Source organism: Perognathus longimembris, chromosome 12, assembly GCF_023159225.1.
Source record: "Perognathus longimembris pacificus isolate PPM17 chromosome 12, ASM2315922v1, whole genome shotgun sequence".
NCBI lineage: Eukaryota > Metazoa > Chordata > Mammalia > Rodentia > Heteromyidae > Perognathus > Perognathus longimembris.
In genome coordinates, this window is record NC_063172.1 from 15,316,771 (window position 1) to 15,336,277 (window position 19,507).

General features: G+C 45.1%; 1 protein-coding gene across 1 annotated transcript in view; it reads right to left on the reverse strand.

The window, feature by feature from the left end:
* Positions 1-3,447: 3,447 nt before the first annotated feature.
* The window catches only part of Deptor (DEP domain containing MTOR interacting protein), a 113,465-nt gene continuing 97,405 nt past the window's right edge, over positions 3,448-19,507 (reverse strand). The window contains exon 9 of the mRNA XM_048359155.1: positions 3,448-4,987. Within this exon, the coding sequence (XP_048215112.1) occupies positions 4,859-4,987 (129 nt within the window). The 3' untranslated portion in view covers positions 3,448-4,858. The remainder of the gene's footprint in view (positions 4,988-19,507) is intronic.

Here is a 19,507-nt window from a genome sequence, read left to right on the forward strand (position 1 = left end):
AAACTTACACATGCTATGCTCATGAAGAAACAAAAAACCACTTTCATTTCTGTCACCTAAACATACCCATATTGCACCATTACCTGAACAATCTACTTTCAGTGGAGAACTAGCTTTTATTTAATTTTATTATTTTATGTTTTGGCAGTGCTGGAGTCTGAACTCGAGCCCTACTGCTTGCTAGGCAGATGCTCTACCATTCCAAGGTTTGCAGATTCTCAATGAACAAAATATCACACAAAATGCATTTCTTGCTTTGAAGATCTCTCTCTTTCACACACACACACACATACACACAAACTAAAAACCTTTAGACACACTTTATTGTTATTTTTTTGGCACTGTATCTAGATGGGTTTGTAGCAGGAAAACTATAAAATCACAGATAAAATTACAGATCCTGGGGCTTGAACCCTGGGCCTGAGCATTGTCCCTAAGCTTTTGTACTCAAGGCTGGAGCGCTACCCCTTCATTCAGATCTCTACTTCCAGGGTTTTTTTGCGGTTAATTGGAGATGAGCCTCACAGACTTTCCTGCCCAGATCTCAGCCTCTTAAGTAGCTAGGATTAGAGGTATGAGCCACCAGTGACTGGCTGAGAATACTTGTTTGTAATGACACAACTTAACAAGACAATGAAATCTCTGTTCTCTTACTTACATGGGTATCTGGTACCAATTTGATTTGATGACCACCCCAACACCAAAGGCCTATTCTGGCTGTATGGCCTCTGCCGCGAAAGGCTGTGCTGTTGAGGCCACAGGGCCGCAAGGTAGGAGAGCAGTACTTAGCCCACACTGATAACCCACATGCTGCCTGAGTTGGAGATGCCATGTGACCCATAACTAAACTTTGCTCTTTAAGGTACAACATCTCAGCATTAGTTTAGCATTTTCTGTTATTAGAAGCAAGGCTTTGTGTATCAACTCAGTATTATACTTCCATCCCATGATTCTTTAGTAATTTGCATCTGGTAGCCAAAAGCTCTCAATAATTAGGGAACTTCTTAGGCCTTCAGTCAACAAATACAGTAGCCACTCTTGTTAGATTAAAAATGGACACAAGCCCGACCCCGAGATTCTGTCCTAGTTTTGTGATTTTCTTTGGTGTGACAGTCAAACGAATGTAATAGCTGAGTTAAGTGGAGAAAAGCTCTTTTAATTTCCATTCTCACCCTGTTTGAGTCCGTCTGGTGTGAAACTGAGGAAACGGCCCACAATCCCAGCCACTTTGGAGATGGTCTGTGTGAATCAGTTTTCTTTCACTATAACAATATTCCTGAGACAATCAACTTATAAAGAGAAAAGGGTTATTCGTTCGGCTTACAGTTTGGGATACTGCAGACCATGATCAGTTGGCCCCACTCTTTGGGGACTGCGGTGAGGTAGGAACGTGATGACAGAGAACACAGTAGTCCAAAATTGCTCACCCTACTGCTAAGAAGCAAAAGAGGAGTTGGCTGGGGTCCTACAATTGCCTTCAATGGCATAGTCCTAATGATGTGAGGGTCTCCCACTCCCTCCAAATACTGCTAGTGTGAAGATCAAACTGTCAGCATAAAGACTCTTTGGATTCCTGCTATTTAAAATTCAACACCATCTAGGACCAACCTGCCAATCATCCAGCCAACCTGCTCACTCACCATAAAGGTGGATGGAGCCCCACCTGGTACTTATGGATACATTGTTCCATTAGCCACATAGTGCCCAACATGACCACACCTCTGGTCAGAGCAGTATTGTTACAAGCTACAATTGGGGTTGGGCCACTCAGCGTATTTTATGGGTAGCTGGTTTGCTACTCTGGGATGGGAACTGTGTCATGGGATACAGTAGCTATGACAACCACATCCTGTTTTGCAGATGCTAGGTAGGGGGACAGATATGTGATGGAGAAACTTCCCAGGAAATGCCTACCATGTTTCCTAGAAAATGTCATTCCCTGTGAGAATTTGGAGGTGTGACACTAGGGAACTACTAAGACTTCTCAGAGCAGATAATGTCCACAGGAATGAATACAAAGGCAGCATCATCCAGGCAAAGATGGAGAAAGAATGCTCTAAGAAGCTGATAGTGCATGTGTAAAAACATTGACAGGAACGAAGTGAGGTCTCTAGGGAAATCGGGACATCCGTTTTATTTGCTGTACAAGGATGAGCTGGTAAGAACCTCTTATAGTCATAAGAGGGTTTCTGACATTTGGACCTTCAAACTGAGTGTGGTAAAACCCAGGGAGCCAGGCACCGGTGGCTCATGGCTATAGTCCTAGCTATACAAGAGGCTGAGATCTGAGGATTCTGGTTTAAAGCCAGCTCAGGCAGGCAACTCTGAGAGACTCTTATCTCTAACTGACCAGCAAAATGCTGGAAGTGGAAGTGTGGCTCAAGTGGTAGGGTTCCAGTCTTGATTGAAAAAGCTAAGGGAAAGTGCAAGGTCCTGAGTTCAAGCCCTACTATTGGCACAAAAACAAACAAACCCCCTAAACAAGGGAAATGCTGGTTCTTTCCTTCTTCCCATTATTTCCCCTCAATCCCTTCTTTCCTTCCTTCTTCTCTCCCTTCCTTTCTTCCTCCCTCCCTCCTTCCCTTCCTTCCTTCCTCCCTCCATCCCTTTCTTCCTTCCTCCCCCCACCTCTCTGGGGCAGGAGAGAGGCTGTGTAGCATAGAGAGAAGCTTCTTGGGTGCTTAGGTTGGCTAAAGAAAAGTTCTGTCACCCAGGGCTCAAGTTAATGGGCAGAGAAGAAGATGGCATTTTCAAAAGCACCCCTTCTTCTTATGTCAATAAATGAATACCTGAGGACAGAAAACAACTCAGACTCATCTTTTAAAGAAGTCACAAACTTGTTTGTTTTTAAAGCCAAGTGGTAAGGCCTCCAACTTTCTAGTTGTCTAGTCTTGGACAGATGACCAATTTCTTTATCAGTTTCCTCATGTATCAAATCAAGACAGGGATGCAACTGATCTCACAGCTACCTAAGGACCAATGACCTAAAGTCCTAGCATAGCACTTTGCACAGAATGAACTCTACACATCAGGTCCCTGAATGGGGAGACAGGAATCACAGATTTTTAGCATTAAACCAACTTGTGTATTAATTCGGGCTTCAGCACATAACAGTTCCTGCAGCTGTATGAACGTAGAAAACATTTTAAATCTTGCTCAGACTTAATTTTTGCATCTGAAAAATGAAGCTGATAAAAGCTACTTTGAAAGATTGTGATGATCATTAAATGACATAGCAGCGCCAAGCACACAGTATAAACACGTACAATCGCGGAAGGGGTCCATCCTCCTCGAGTACAGACTGGCACTCTTAACGGCAGATATTCCATAGAACCTCAAAATGCTGTTCTCTGACTAAAGCTACCAAAGTTGGGAACAGATGTATATAAAAGCCTTAGAATAATACCAGTACCAAGAATATTATGATAATCTATGGAAGAAAATGACTGAGGTACAACACTTGTGTTTTATTTCATTAAAACAGAATATGAAAGTAACTTCTTCCTTGTTCAAAATTCATTATATGAGAGGCAAAAGTATTTCTGACTCCCTAATTTGGCACGGTGAGGAATTTCCTCTATAAATCAAGAACCCAGATACATTCTTCTATTCACCCCCCCCCAAAGAAAACCCAACAAGAAAAAACAAAACCCCAAATAGGCATATATACAAATGGGATGAAAAATATAAAACAAAGTGGCAATTTCTGTGAAAAATCATCCCCCTAAATAAGCAGCAAATCATGTCCTTAACATGTTCTATTAGAAAGCTTGTGAAAAGTCAGGCTAAGAAGACAATTTAAGTTTTATCACACATAGGCGAATTTCTAGACAGGTAAACACTTTCAAAGTAAAATCTTAACAGAAGGTTTGATTTTGTGTTTTATATGTGTGAATACAAAACTTCTGTTTTCACATTCAATACACCCAAGATGAATTCTAGAAAGCTGATTTATAGACAAAGCTAATTTGTAGACAAAGTGATGTAGGCTCAGAAAGAGATAATAGAGACAGTTCCAAGCAGTCTCTCCGCTGTCTTTCCTTATTTACCGCTACCCACAGCATTAGCAGAGCTTGGTTTGTTTTTTTATTTTTTACCTGATGCCAGAACATCTGACACATGTGAAGTCAGAAGTCAATACTAAAGGAGGGAATTAAGAAAGTCAAGTCCTGCTGGCTTTGAAGCACCTGCGTGCTTTAGAACCACCTTCTGTAAATGCTGGTTAGCAGATCATATTCCTATGGATATTGTTTTCATTTGAAGAGAAATAGGTAAGGTGCAGGTTCACCCTCTAGCCAACAACCCCATACTACTTTTAAGTGAAAGTACACATTTTATTGTGAGATGGGGGTCTCGCTATGTTGCCCACACTGGCCTCCGACACCAGGGCCCAAGCAATCCTCCAGCCTCAGCCTGCTAACTCGCTGAGGTGACAACTACACACCACGGGGCCCAGCTTGAAAAGTATCATTTTAGGAGTCTGCAGCAACTACTTTGCATGACCCCCTAGAAATATTTCAATCAGGTTGCTCTTTTGGTTAGAACACACCTCAACAACTTTGTGTAGATGTAGAGGAAAACAACAGGGGAGGACCACAAACAGAAATGTAGTAAGGCAATTCCATCATGTAGGAAAATTCTGCTTCCCTATTGCTTTCCTACGCGGACTTTTTTTTTTTTAAGATGTGTTACCCAATTCTTCCACATACAAACAGCATATGGAACGTAAAGATGTGTGAGGGTGGAGGAAAGAGCCGGGTGTCCAGAGCCATCCATGCATAGGAAAGCTGGTGCTTGCATTGCTGTTCCTGGGAGGAGTCATTGTGGGAGGGGCGGGGAGGGAGGGAGGTCTGGCTGCTCAGCACTCCAGCTCCTCCATGACTTCCATCACGATTGTCCGGGGGCCAGTCAGGATCAGATTGCTCACCGTCCGGTAATCTACATGCAGCACGTTGAGGCCATTGACGGAGACGACAAACTGACAGACCTACAGGAGTGACAGGAAGGAAGAACAGCGTTATTACTGTGGATTTTTTTTAAATAGACCTACAGTAACAATACTGTTTGTTGAGTCCTATCAGGTGGGGTGTGTGTGTGTGTGCGCGTGCGTGCGTGCGTGCGTGCGTGCGTGCGTGCGTGCGTGTGTGCGCCAGTACTGGAGCTTTAACTCAAGACCTTAAAACTCTTGCTTGGCTTTTTCCCTCCCTCTCAGAGCTGTAGATCTACCACTTGAGCTACATCTCTACTTCCAGCTTTATTTAAATAATTAATTAGTTTTGTTGCTGGTTAATTGGAGATAAGAGTCTCATAAGCCAGGCACTGGTGGCTCACACCTGTAATCCTACCTACTCAGGAGACTGAGAGCTGAGGATCATGGTTTGAAGCCAGCCCAGGCAGGAAAGTCCACAAGACACATCTCCAGCTAACCACCAGAAAACTGGAAGTGCAGCTGTGGCTCCAAGTGGTAGAGTGCTAGCCTTGAACAAAAAGCTCAGGGACAGCACCCACGCCCTGAGCTCAAGACCGACAAAAAAATAAAAATTCTCACAAAATGTTCTGCCCAAACGGGCTTTAGACCTTAATCCTCAGTTCTCAGCCTCCTGATTAGCTAAGATTACAGGTGTTAAGTCCCCAGCACCTGAATCTGAAGGCTCTTTTTGATCTTTACAAATGATCAAATCTTGTGCTAGGCAAATGAGAAAAGAAAAAGGAAGGAAGGAAAAGACAAATGGGAAAAAGGAGACGGAAAGGAGGGGAACAGGTTGTTTGGTTGAGAGAGAAGCAGTTAGTGATGTTTTGCTTTGTAATTCTCACTCTCACATTTCTTGACATTTCCTACTCACTGTTTTTGTAGTGAGGCCCAATTATACTTACGTACTATATTGACCAAAAGTATCTATATGTACTCATTACCTTACTTTTGCAGCTGTAATCCCCCTGTTCTTCACCTTTACAGTAAATAAAAAAAGGAATGGAAAATATTACGATGGCTAAATGTCAGTGAAAACACTGTAAGATTTCAGGATGGGGATTTAAGTCTTAGGCCACTTTGACACATGACCTCAATTAGGTCACTCTTCCTCTTTTGTTTTTCTTGTCTCATGATATAAACATGTCTCGTCTGTAGCACAGGTTAGGAGCTAGAGTGCTTGTCTTGCATGTGCAAGGCCCTCGCTCTCGGTTCCAACCCCAGCACAAAACAAATAAGACAAGTGAAAAGTGCCTGTCCAAGTTAGAATCAGATAATGCATTTAAAACATCACTGCAAAGTCCATGCATTTCACAAGGGCTGGGCTCTTTTCATTTCTCTCTCTCTTCTCATCCATCCTTCTTCCCTCCCTTCCTTTCTTTCTTCTGTGGTACTCTCATTTGAACTCAGGATCCGCCTCTTGCCAGCCAGGCAGGCCATATACCACTTGAATCCCACCGCCAATCCTTTCGCTTTAGTTACTTTTCAATACAATGAACAGGACAGCTTACATCCTCTTACTCCTCTTCCCATGTAGGCTGGATGGTAATCATGCCCCACTGTGCCTAGCGATGGTTGAGAAGGGTTTGTAAAAAAAAAAATTGGGGGGGTCTCCCCAATATAAGGTTTATTAAGTAGGTAGCTGATGAAGAATACCATGCAGTATTCAGGCAAGAGAGAGTTTATTACTGAATTGGTGGCCTGTGCCCAAGACGACGCAAGGCCAGAGAAGGGGCGGCCCACTGCCTGCCCATGACTTATCTAGGGCAGGGGCGAGGAGGTGTGGCCAGGTGAGGGGAGGTGGCTCCTCCTAGGTATACCAGTTACCTGGGTAACACAAGTACTGGGCGGAGACTTCAGACAGGCAGGAGCATCTGCATGGAGCCCTGTCGGGAGTGGACCTTACACCTAACAGCTGAGATTGCAGTCAAGTCACCAGTGCCTGGTTTGTTTATTTTCTCATTCAAAACATTCCCTTGGGGTTGAAGGCACAGCTCAGATGGTAGAGCATCAGCCAATGAGCAAAAGTGTCAGGTACTGAGTTCCAATCCTGGTCTCAGACCTAAAAACAGAAAAAATACAAACCCAAACATTTCCTTGCCCAACCACCAGTGGCTTAGACCTGTAATACTAAGACCTCAGGAGGCTGAGACCTAAGGATTGCTGTTCAAAGCTAGCAGAAAAGCCCAGGAAAGTTTTCTTTCCAATGAACTAGCAAAAACCCAGAATTGAAGCTATGGCTCAAGTGGCAGAGTGCCAATCTCCAGTGAAATGGCTAAGGGATGGCACCTAGGCACTGAGTTCAAGCCCTATTACTGGCCCAAAAAGAAAACAAAGCACCAACAAAAAACTCCCCACAGAAAACCCTGGCCTTTGGGGTCAAAGGCAAAGCAGAGCAGAAAGCAGCAAGCGAGCAAGTGGTTTATTCATGTGCTGTGATCCTGAACGTATGTCTCATCTGAACTACATCACCTCCATATACAAGAAGGTCACGTGATCATTCTTTCTTTTCCCTTTCCACAAATCTGTCCTCATAGATTCTGGGCACATCTTGTACAAAATCAGCAGTTCTCAGGCCTGGTGGAGGTCGCAGTCATAATGGAGGTCATGCTGGCAGCTCACAATCCATCTCCAAGTGGGTCACAGTAATTTACAGGACCATTTAGCGCTAATTTAGCAGAGAGGCATTGCTTTATTTATTTTTTTTTTATATTCTATTGCTGCAGCAGAACTGGAGCCAAAGAAAATGAGAGGAATTGCACCCTTTCCCACCCAGAGTTGGACTTGAGATCTGGGTTCTTCTTTTCCTCCACGGGGGAAACTTCTGGTTACGGGAGTTGTCAGGGGAGCCCTCGACGCAGACAACCCTGTGCAGGCTCCCTCACCATCACCGCGATTGGGTCCCATCTTTCTCACATTATTTTAATGACCGGCAATCAAAACTAGGAAATCTTCACATAAAATCCAGCTTCTCTGGAACAACAGGAAGACCGGATGGCAACAAGTCTGGATAGCCACACAGATCCGGCCTGGTAGAGGTGGCTCTGTCCCACTGAGACATGTACCCTCTCACTTCTCAGTCCTGTCCACTTCCTGCTTTCCTTACTCTTCACTGATGGGCATTAGTTGAGGACAAGGCACCCTCAAGGACTGAAGGAAGTCAGGTGACAGTGGCTCATGCCTGGTATCCTAGCTGAGGATTCCTAGCTGAGGCTGAGCTCTGAGGATCACAGTACAGAGCCAGAGCAGGCAGTAAAGTCCATGAGACTCTCATCTTCATTTAACCACCAAAAAGCTGGAAATGGAGCTGTGCCTCAAGCGGCAGAGCACCAGCTTTGAGTTGAAAAGCTCAGGGACAGTACCCAGGCCCTGAGTTCAAGCATTTTCTCTCTCCCTCTCTGTCTCTCTGTCTCTGTCTCTGTCTCTCTCTCTCTCTCTCTCTCTCACACACACACACACACACACACACACACACACACACACACTGAAAGGGCCTAAAGAGCATCAAATAGTGGCAGATAAAATGAAGTTTGGCATACACAATGGAATACTATACAACATTAAAATGGATCTAACCACAGGAACAAGCCTTAACAATACAATGCTAGGGCTGGGAATATGGCCTAGTGGCAAGAGTGCTTGCCTCCCATACATGAAGCCCTCGGTTCGATTCCCCAGCACCACATATATAGAAAACGGCCAGAAGAGGCGCTGTGACTCAAGTGGCAGAGTGCTAGCCTTGAGCAAAGAGAAGCCAGGGACAGTGCTCAGGCCCTGAGTCCAAGGCCCAGGACTGGCAGCAAAAAAAAACAAAACAAAAAATACAATGCTAAGGGAGGGGCTGGGAATATGGCCTAATGGCAAGAGTGCTTGCCCTGTATACATGAAGCCCTGGGTTCATATATCTAGAAAACGGCCAGCTCAGGTGGCAGAGTGCTAGCCTTGAGCAAAAAGAAGCCATGGACAGTGCTCAGGCCCTGAGTCCAAAGCCCAGGACTGGCAAAAAAAAAAAAAAATTACTATGCTAAGGGATAAAGCCCGTCAGGATGGGTCATACATTTGAAGAGCATGGTGTTCAAATAGGCCAGTCTACTGAGACAGGACATTCCTGCTGGCCTGGGCTAGGGAGCAGGAGGGAGGAGGGCATGGCACTGATTGTTAATGGGCATGGGGTTACTTTTGGGGAATGATAGTAATAGTCTAAAACGGTGCTAATGGTTGTGTAACTGTAAATATACTGAAAGCCACTGTATACATGGGTGAACGGGTATACTTTGTAAGTTGTATCTCAAGAAAGAGGGGTCTGAGGGCAGTGGTGCATAGATCTCTGTAGCCGGTGGACAGGTTTCTGGTTGAACTCCAAAGCGGGGTCTGGTGTGGCTTCTGTGTGCAGGAAACCAGGTGCTGCAGCGCTTGGATGGCAAAGGCCCTGTGCTGGGAGAAAGTGCCTCAGTGAGCTCTGCTTAGGACCTCCACCCCATGCTCAACTTCCTGTGCCTTACATCTATGCAAACTTACGTTCCAAGGCTGGCAGAGAACAGTGGAGCCCAAGTGGTTTTAGGACTGTCAGGTGGTTTTAGGTCTACTCAAATACTTTCGGTGCTTGCCTGGATGTGACGGAGCCGGTCCGTCATCTCAACTACTTGAGAGGATAGAGTTCAAGGGCAGCTCAGGCTACTTAGCTAGTTCAACGCCAGACTGGGATACCTACAACCCTGCCTCAAGAAAACAAAAGCACCCCCCCCAAACAAATAAGCAGGCGAACAAACAAATTATGGTGCTGACCTTAGTCTCTTCCAATTTCAGAGGAAGGTGTTTATTCAATTAAAATTGAGTTGGTTTTTTTTTGTCTGTGCTAATCACCATCTTCTGCAGTATGTAGGCTCAGACATTTATTTCAAACCTTTTCCAGAAAAACAGAAAAAAACCCCAAAAAACCCCAGGAGCCATGTCTCAGGCTTACATTTCAGGTAGTATTTTTAGAACCAGGCTGGGAACAAAGACGTCATCTCTCCCTAAGTGGTCTCAACAACTGCTGTGGTTCCAATCTCACTGAAGACATGGCCCAGAGCTACAGGCGCGACTGAGCAAGCACTCTGTTAGAAGGGGCTTTCAATTAGCATCTATGGTACACAGGGTTTTGCAAATCAACACGTATTATAAATACCCACAGGAAGCACAGCCTGGGAAAATCACTTCCCCTCTATACTAAAATATACATGGACACAAAAACACAGAATGTGTGTGTGTGTGTTTCTTTTGGCGCCCACTTTAGGAACATACTTTCGTTACTTGGGTTGGGGGGTTTTCATCCCACCTTCCGTTGGTAACACAAGTTCAAGTTAGGTAATGATGCTCTTCTAATTATAATAATCTTATCTTTTATTATTTATTTATTATTTTTGTCAGTTGTGGGGCTTGAACTCTGGGTCTGGGTGCTGTCCCTGAGCTCTTCAGCTCAAGACTAACATTCTACCACTTGAGCCACACTGCCAGTTCTGGTTTGCTGGTGGTTAATTGGAGATAAGAGTCTCATGGACTTTGCTGCCCAGGCTGGCTTTGAACCTCCTTCCTCAGATCTCAGCCTCCTGAGAAGCCAGGATTACAGGTGTGAGCCATTAGTACCTAGCTGATCTTTCTTGTATATGTCTGCTATCAAAGATCAGATGGTAGCTGGGAGCTGATAGTTCACATCTGTAATCCCAGCTACTCAGGAGGCTGAGCTCTGAGGATAAAGGTTTGAAGCCATTCTGGGCAGGCTCCAATAAGTTATTCCAATAAACTACTCAGAAAAAGCCAGAAGTGGTGCACTAGCCTTGAACACAAAGAGGCTCAGAGATAGCTCCCAAGCCCTGAGTTTAAGCCCCAGGACAGGTTAAAAAAAAAAAAATCAGGTAGTGAGTCTCATTTTTTTCAGTTCTTTGAAAACAGATCCATCATGAGCTCATGGACCTATTATGTAACTCATCTCCCACAGGTAGTGCCTGCACGCATGTCCAGAGACATGGACAAGGAGCACATTCTCATTTCTTATAAGGAGGAACCAAAGCTTCACACTATAGTGCACCTAGGGTAAGAGTTGCTGAGGAAGCAGGTGGTGGGGAAAAGTCTTAACAACCAAAGTTAGCCTTGGGGGCTGGGAATATGGCCTAGTGGTAAAGTGCTTGTCTTGTATACATGAAGCCCTGGGTTCGATTCCTCAGCACCATGTATACAGAAAAAGCCAGAAGTGGCACTGTGGCTCAAGTGGTAGAGTGCTAGCCTTGAGCAAAAAGAAGCTAGGGACAGTGCTCAGGTCCTGAGTTCAAGCCCCAGGACTGGCAAAACAAACACAAACAAACAAAAACAAACAAAAAAAGACAAAACAAAGTTGGCCTTGGAAGAGTTAATAGGAAGAGAACAGCAGGACTTGGCACAGTTCAGGATGTGATCGGGTAAAGGTAAATACCTAGGCAGGCAGCTCCAGGCTTCCTCCTGACAGGAAGCCAATTCAACTAGACAATCTTGCCTCTAATTCTTCTCCCTGTGCCAGTCTTGGCAGATGAATAATAACCCTCTGGACACACTGAGTGCCCATGGGATTGTGCAACTGTACATTTGCTCTTACAGAGCTGAAGTCCTGCCATAGATGGGGGGGGGGGGAGGAGAGGAAGAGAGGGGGAGAAGGGGAGAAAGAAGGAGACAGGAAGAGGAAGGAGATACAGAGAGAAAAAAGAGGGAGGGAAGACAGAGGGGAGGGAGGGAAGAAAGGAGGGGAAGAGAGAGGGAGAGACAGAGAGAGAGAGAGAGAACAGAAAACATTCAGTGAGTCCTAATTCCAGAGACAGAAAGAAGCAGAAGGAGAGAAAGGTAAGATAGACAGGAACAGATGGGAGGAAAATAATCATAAGGAGTTGGTTAGTAAGATATGGCAGACAAATTAAATATTTAATCAATACAGAAAGCAGAAACAAGATGACTGAAATTTGAAATTAAAAAGAACACTGAGATATGTCTTAGGAATTATCCTGTCAGGTATCCAGCCCCTCTGAAGTATGTCTTATGCCAGGAAATGCACCAATTAATGAGAAAATCTCATTAAACTGGGGGTCCAGTTGCATAGTAAATGTACCAGTTATGCATTCAGCCAGCACAATCCAAGTATAAAAGGATGACTTTCAAGTTGGAAGCTGGTGGCTCACTCCTGTAATCCTAACTACTCAGGGGGCTGATACATAGCAGACTCATCTCCAACTATGTGGCTCAAGTGGTAAGGTACAGCCATGAGTGAAAACGCCAAGCAAGAGTGTGAGGCCCTGTGTTCAAGCCCCAGTAACAGCACACACACAAGAAAACAAAAAAGAAAAAGAAGGAGGAGGAGGTGGAGGGGGGGGGAGGAGGAGGAGGAGAAGGAGGAGGAGGAGGAGGAGGAGGAGGAGGAGGAGGAGGAGGAGGAGGAGGAGGAGGAGGAGGAGGAGGAGGAGGAGGAGGAGAAGATAAAGGTTGAAATTTAGAGTTCAGAAAGAAAAAAGTTCTAACACATTTTGCTTGTTCCTATTACTTGGATTGTGGTGCAAGTGCACCGGGCCTTCAAAATATTAGATATATTGAACATCATGCTGTGCACATTTAAATACAGTACAACTTTAAGTACACCATTGGTCAGAATGTAAATTTGTTCTGGAAAGCAGTATGGAGATTACTGAATAACCTTAACATAGAGCTACCTTATGATCCAGCAATTCTACTCTTTGGCATTTATCCAAAAGATTACAAACTAGGATACAGTAAAGCCACCAGCACAACCATGTTTAGTGAAGTACTGTTCACCACAGCCAAGATATAGAATCAGCCCAGATTCCCCTCAATGGATGAATGGCTCAAGAAAACGTGATACACACACACACACACACACACACACACACACACACACACACACACACACACACAATGGAATTTTGTTTATCCATTGGAAAGAACAATATTGCAAAGAAATGGAAGAACCTGGGAAAAAATCATTTCACATGAAGTTAAGTCAGGCCAGAGACAAAGAGTGCATGCTTTCTTTTACATGTGGAAGCCAGGATTAATTTATAAATATATAAGTAAACACTTTGGCGTGGTATCCAAGTGTACACAAATGTATTAACTGAAATATGGTAGGTTCAGGGGAGAAAGGCTAACTTAGAAAGCCTTAGAAAGGCTAACTCACAATCCAACCAGAAAAATACCAAGAAATGGGTACTTGAAAGGTGTGAGGGATTACAGGGAGAGGAGTAGATGGAGATAGGAGAGGGGAAATAATGCAGTTATAAAATTTAATGTACAGGAGGAGGTAACAAACAGTACAAGAAATGTATTCAATGCCTAACGTATGAAACTGTAACTGCTCTGCATATCAGTTTGACAATAAATAATTAAATAAAGAAAAAATAAAATTTAATGTATAGTCTACAAATTCAAGAAAATTGAAGGGATGGGAGAGGGTGGGAGGGGAGAGGGAGAATAATGAAAGCCATCGGGCCTGGCTCATGAGACTCTTATCTCCAGTAAATTACTCTGAAAAAGCCAGAAGCGGTGCTGTGGCTCAAGTGGTAGAGCGCTTGCCTTGAGTATAAAGAGGCTCAGGAATAGTGCCTAGGCCCTGAGTTCAAGCCCCAGCACCAGCAAAATAAAGAAAAAGGAAGGAAGGAAGGGGAAGGGAGGGAGGGAGGGAAAAAGAAAGAAAGAAAGAGAGAGAGAGAGACAGAGACAGAGACAGACAGAAAGAGAAAGAAAGAGAAAGAAAGGCAGACAAAGTGTAAATAGTAGCTTTAAAGCCTGGCACCAGTAGCTCAGATCTGCAGTCCTAGCTACTCAGAAGGATGAGATCTGAGGATCGAGGTTGCAAGCTACTCCACACAGACAAATCCACAAGACTCTTATCTCTAAGCAGCAAAAAGCCAAAACTGAAGTGTGGTTCAAAGTGGATGATTACCAGCCTTGAGTGGAAAAAGAAGCAGTAAGAGAGTATGAGGCCTAGAGATCAAATCCAAGTACTGGCAAAATACTTTAGAACTGAAACTGCTTTAGAACTGAAACTGTCATACAGTTGGCTGAGATATAAGCCAGAGGCAGAGCCCTTGGCCTAAAATGTAGGAGGGTCTGGCTTTAGAAAAAACAAAATGGTTCTCCACCAAAATCTTTGAGACAGAAGCAGAATCCAGATGCGCTGGTAAGTAGAATTACACTCAACAACTGCCTGATGTTTACACACACAGTGACATTCATCAAAGATAATAACTTAGACGTTTCTGGTGCTGGGTGGTAAGTTGTGTGTTTTTATCTGGCACAGTACAGCTAGGACAGCAAAATACTGTTCTTGGAAAAACAACAATTTAAAAAAAAAGTAGAGAACAAAAATATAACTTAAAGTTGCACATTCAGCCCCATAAATCTCTCTTCCAAACATGCAACTGGCCAGAAAGACATCCTCGTGGGAGGAGGTAGAGATCTAGTTCTTGGACAAAGACGGGCCTCTCTCCCCAGAGAACTGGCCTTTCTCTGCGCCATGTGCACAGTAAGCATACTATGTGCTCTTATGGTATCCTCCGACAACAGACTGTACCATCAGCCTTGAGGCAAAGCCAACTCCTCCGAAGAATGACCCCCTTTCACAACAAAACAATAACAACGGCAACACAAAGCTGTACAAAAGCATTTTTGTTTTAAATTGAGAAATTCAAAGTCCCTGTTGGCTCTCGACAGAATCTGCCCACTTCCCGCTCCAAACCATTGGTGTGTTTTAGATTTAGGCTTGCCCCTGGTTCACTTGGCTCGGCTGGGGAGCCGATCTCCGGGGACTGTGGTGGATTTAAAGGAGGGGAGGGCATGAGAACCCCTGGCTCGGATGACCTGGCTTCTCAAGTGAAGACACACACTTCCTGGGGACTCTCTCTAGAGATGTGGATGAGGTGGAAGGAGGGTGTGTGGACCGTCCTCACCATTCCCGTTCCCTCTGACAGGCAGCTCAAGGCTGCACTAGGACATTTCTGAGCTCTTCCTGCATGGACAGACAATTCCGTGGTTTCCCAAGGTGCTTAAGTGTTTGGTAGCTGGAAGGAAGCAATGTGTGTGCATGTTATTTGTCTTTTGTTTTGATACTGGGGATTGAACCCAGGATGTTGCACTTGCTACCCAAGCGCTTTGCCACTGAGCTACATCCCAGCCCCATGTGTGCATGTTATAACCACAGGGTTAGGTGGGTCTCCTCTAGCAGTGAAGGGACGGCATGATCACCTAAGAGCCACATGTCACTCTTACCCTCCTGGGCTCCCATACAAACTGGCTGACTCTGTGGCTAGAAAGTTCCTTGTTCCTTAGAACTCCCTGTGATTGTAAATGGGGGGGGGGAGGGGGAGAGGGAATGGGGGGGAATTCCTGACCTCTGAAGAAACTTTCTCAAAGCAGATTATGAACTCTCACACAAGGCTCCACAGGCCAGCCTTCCTCCATCATCCTAAATTCTTTTCTCCACAAGAATCTATTACCCCAGTTCTCTATTTGTCCCTAAAATGTATGTTTTTAATTGCTTAACATATTTCTTTCCCCCTGAAGTATATTAACAATGCAAAATTAATATACCAGAGGTTTAAAAAGAAGCAGGATATTAAGGTTATTCATCAAGCAACTAGTTGCACTTTAACTTTGTTTTCATAAATCCATGTTTCATATATTATTTCACTCAGAAAGGGTGATCTGTAGCCATGTCAGAAACACTATCTTACTTCTAAGGCTGTGTCCTGTTCTTTTTATTCCCCTCATTCTTCCCTCAGTGTGGTGGTAGTGCTCTGATCTGGATGAAGAGAGAGAGAGAGAGAGAGAGTGTGTGAGTGTGAGTGTGAGTGTGTGTGTGTGTGTGTGTGCACCCAATCAGAGGCGATGCATGCAGAAATGGTGATTTCTATGTTGTACAGGCACAGCTGCGGTTGTCTGCGTGTATAATGCAGAGACCACCGGCTAGTTGGTAACGATGTGGTGGGAAACGTGGAAGGGTTATGAGCAGGACTGGCTCCAGGGCCACTTCCTTTGGAGTGCAGCGAGATCTGGACTAAGTATCCTGGAAGGAGCCACACAGCTGGTGGCTGCTCTAGAATCTTCCCTTATTCTACCAGTATCTGGCTATACTCAGGGCTAAGCAGCTGTGGGGTGGGAAACTAAGACTGTGTCAGTGTGAGAATGCGTGCTATGGGGTCAAGCGCCCCTCTGAAGCGAGCTGTCCGCAGTCTCTGTGGGCGTGGCCTGGCATTTTCTCTGTGTCGCCCTCTGTGGCACACATTGTGGGGAGCTGTATGGGCTTGGATGCTGAAACCCCTCCAAACCTCCCTTCCTAGCAAATAGCCAACCTCTGACAGAGCAGCTAGCCTATTTTGCCCAGGGTGTTAGCCAGATGGAGAAAAGAAGGGCTAGAAAAGTACCAGAAAAATTAACTTTACCACGTTGGAAGTGCACTAGGATATAATGGAGCCAGACAGGCCTGTGCTGCTTTGTCTTCTGGCTGGGCCATGGAGTTACACAACCAGAGGCTGTGACTCAACACTGCCAAATTCAACCCTAAACCACAGCTAATATCCAGCTCCTGGTGACCAAGGGTCAGTGGGAGTAATGCAGAGTGAGCTATTATCAAGGGGTCCTGAACAACCACAACAAATATTGGCTCGTTCTAACCTGCATCCCTGCTGAATACCAATAGACTCTTTTTTTTTTTTTTGCCCAGTCCTGAGCCTTGGACTCAGGGCCTGAGCACTGTCCCTGGCTTCCCCGCTCAAGGCTAGCACTCTGCCACTTGAGCCACAGCGCCGCTTCTGGCCGTTTTCTGTATATGTGGTGCTGGGGAATCGAACCTAGGGCCTCATGTATCCGAGGCAGGCACTCTTGCCACTAGGCTATATCCCCAGCCCCCAATAGACTCTTAACCAGGACTAAACTTCTTTACTAAATTTCTGTCTCTCTCTCCTCTTTTTTTTTTTTTTTTTCTGGTCATGAGGCTTGAACTTGGGGTCTGGGCATTCTCCCTGAGCTCTTTTGGGTCACAAGGCTAGCCCTCTACCACTTTGAGCCACAGTGCCACTTCCAGTTTTCTGGTGGTTAACTGGAGATAAGAGTCTCACAGACTTTCCTGCCCAGGTTGGCTTTGCACTGTGATCCTCAGATCTCAGCCTCCGGAGTAGCTAGGATTACAGGCATGAGACACCAGTGCCCAGGTTATCTTCACTAAATCTTTACGCATACCACTTGAGCTACCGTGCCACGCTTATGTTGTACTGAGGAATAGAACCCAGGGCTTCGTGCATGCTAAGGAAACACTGTACCACTAAGCCACATTCCCAGCCAGCTATGACCATCTCATAGGACCCAGCCGCCCCTGGTCTAGCCAAGACAATCAAGTATCCCTGGGGTTACAAGTAACACGCCATGTCTGCTTCTGATCACATTGGTTCTTCAAAGTGGCCTTTGATCTCATGAACTCCAGCCTAGGTACCCTGCCCAGAACACGACATAATTGAGGGCTGGCAGTTTCTACCATGGTTACACATGTGGCCATTACAAAAACAGATCTCTTCTCTTAGACACAGAGACCCTTCTGAGCCATGAGCCCCACCGTGGACTTGTCCTAAGTTAGCAGAAACTCCTGCCAAAATGGAATGGATAAGAGTCTAGGTATGAAGGGGGAGGGGAGAAAGTACATATTTTCTCTTGAGTACAAAACCTCTGGATTTGAAAACTGAAGGCCCAACGTACATTTGAATGAATTAGAGATTGGTTTTCTTTTTCTTTTTTTTTTTTGGCCAGTCCTGGGCCTTGGACTCAGGGCCTGAGCACTGTCCCTGGCTTCTTCCCACTCAAGGCTAGCACTCTGCCACTTGAGCCACAGTGCCAGCTTCTGGCCGTTTTCTGTATATGTGGTGCTGGGGAATCGAACCTAGGGCCTCGTGTATCCCAGGCAGGCACTCTTGCCACTAGGCTATATCCCCAGCCCCGAGATTGGTTTTCTTAAACAGCCTTCCACTTCCTTTGGGACTGTAGGAAGGATAGCTACGCTGTTCCAGACTGGGGTCTTCCCAGGCTGGGGACCCCCCCCCCCAGTGGCTCCTAGCAGCCTCTCCAGGGGTGGTTCATGCAACAAACTGCTTTCCACTGGAAGTGAGGGAAGGCCAGCTTTCTCAAACACCACCTGGCCCAGCTATAACGATTCAAAGCCACAAAGCGGACGGCATGAGCAATCAGTTGGCTCTGAAAGGCTGTTATGAGGAGCAAGGGCCTGCTTCCCTGCTCGGTTTGCTCAGTGAGGATTTTGACATGAAGTGGAGCTCCTAACTTTCCAAGTATGTGTGCAACTGACACTCTGCAAGGGAACCACCAAATGCTCGAAGGACACAAAGACAAAAGAGGTCTCAAAACGTTTAAGTGTGGAACACCACCTACCGTCTGAATGGCAGGCAGGGGAATGAATGCAGCGCTGCATCCAGTGTGGTGCAGATAATGCGTCACTGGACTGTTTCCAAGCTGGGGGCCTGTGGCTTATGCCTGGAATCCTAGCTACTCGGGAGGCTGAGATCTGAATGGCTGTTGGAGCCAGCTTGGGCAGGAAAGTCCGTGAGACTCTTATCTCCAATAAACAACTCAGAAAAAGCCAGAAGTGGCACCGTGGCTCAAGTGGTAGAGTGTTAGCCTTGACCACAAAGAGGCTGAGGGTCAGTGCTCACACCCTGAGTTCAAGCCCCAGGACTGGCAAAGAAAGTAAAAAAATTCAAAAATAAACAGTGCCCAGGTCTGGGCCTCAACTCAGGCCAACTGAGTCTGAATCTTTGAGCATGTTTTTCCGGAGTTCCCATGGTGATGTTGATGCAGAATACAAGTTGAAGAACTCCAGTCTGGGCATTCCTTCAAGGTTCTCTGCATTCTTGTTTATGCTTGCGTTAATTAAACAAGAGGATTATGTTCTAGCCCAGTACCCTAATGTGGAATTTATGGCATGAACAGAGCTGGAATTCACTTAACTTGGCCCTGAACACCTTACTTGAGGCTTTTCCCTTTTTTTTTTTTTTAAAGACAGGGTCTCACTATGTAGCCCAAGCTGGCTTTGAACTCAAGATCTTCCTGTTTCCATCTCCTCAGTGCTGAGATTAGAGATACACAACATTGTGTCCCACCCAAGCCTTTATTTTCTTATGTGTAAAATGGAGTTGGTAGTACTATTATCTCTATTTTCAGAAGTTGAGACTAAAAGGAGAACATAACATCTCTAGACACATATTTTACATAAACAAGGCATTATTATTAACAGGTGGATGGGGGAGGGAGAGTAAGAAGTGGGGGTTGATGACTATTGCAAATATGTGTTAAAATATAACAATAAAATCCTGCTCTGTATAACTAATGTAAGCTAATAGAGAAAGAAACATAAAACAGGTAAAAATAGCTTAAGAGAATGCACATCATATTAGTTACCAAAAGACTATGATGGTAAAAATGAGCCAGAAGAAATCAAGAAGCAATGTAAATGGCGTGCTCCCTGGG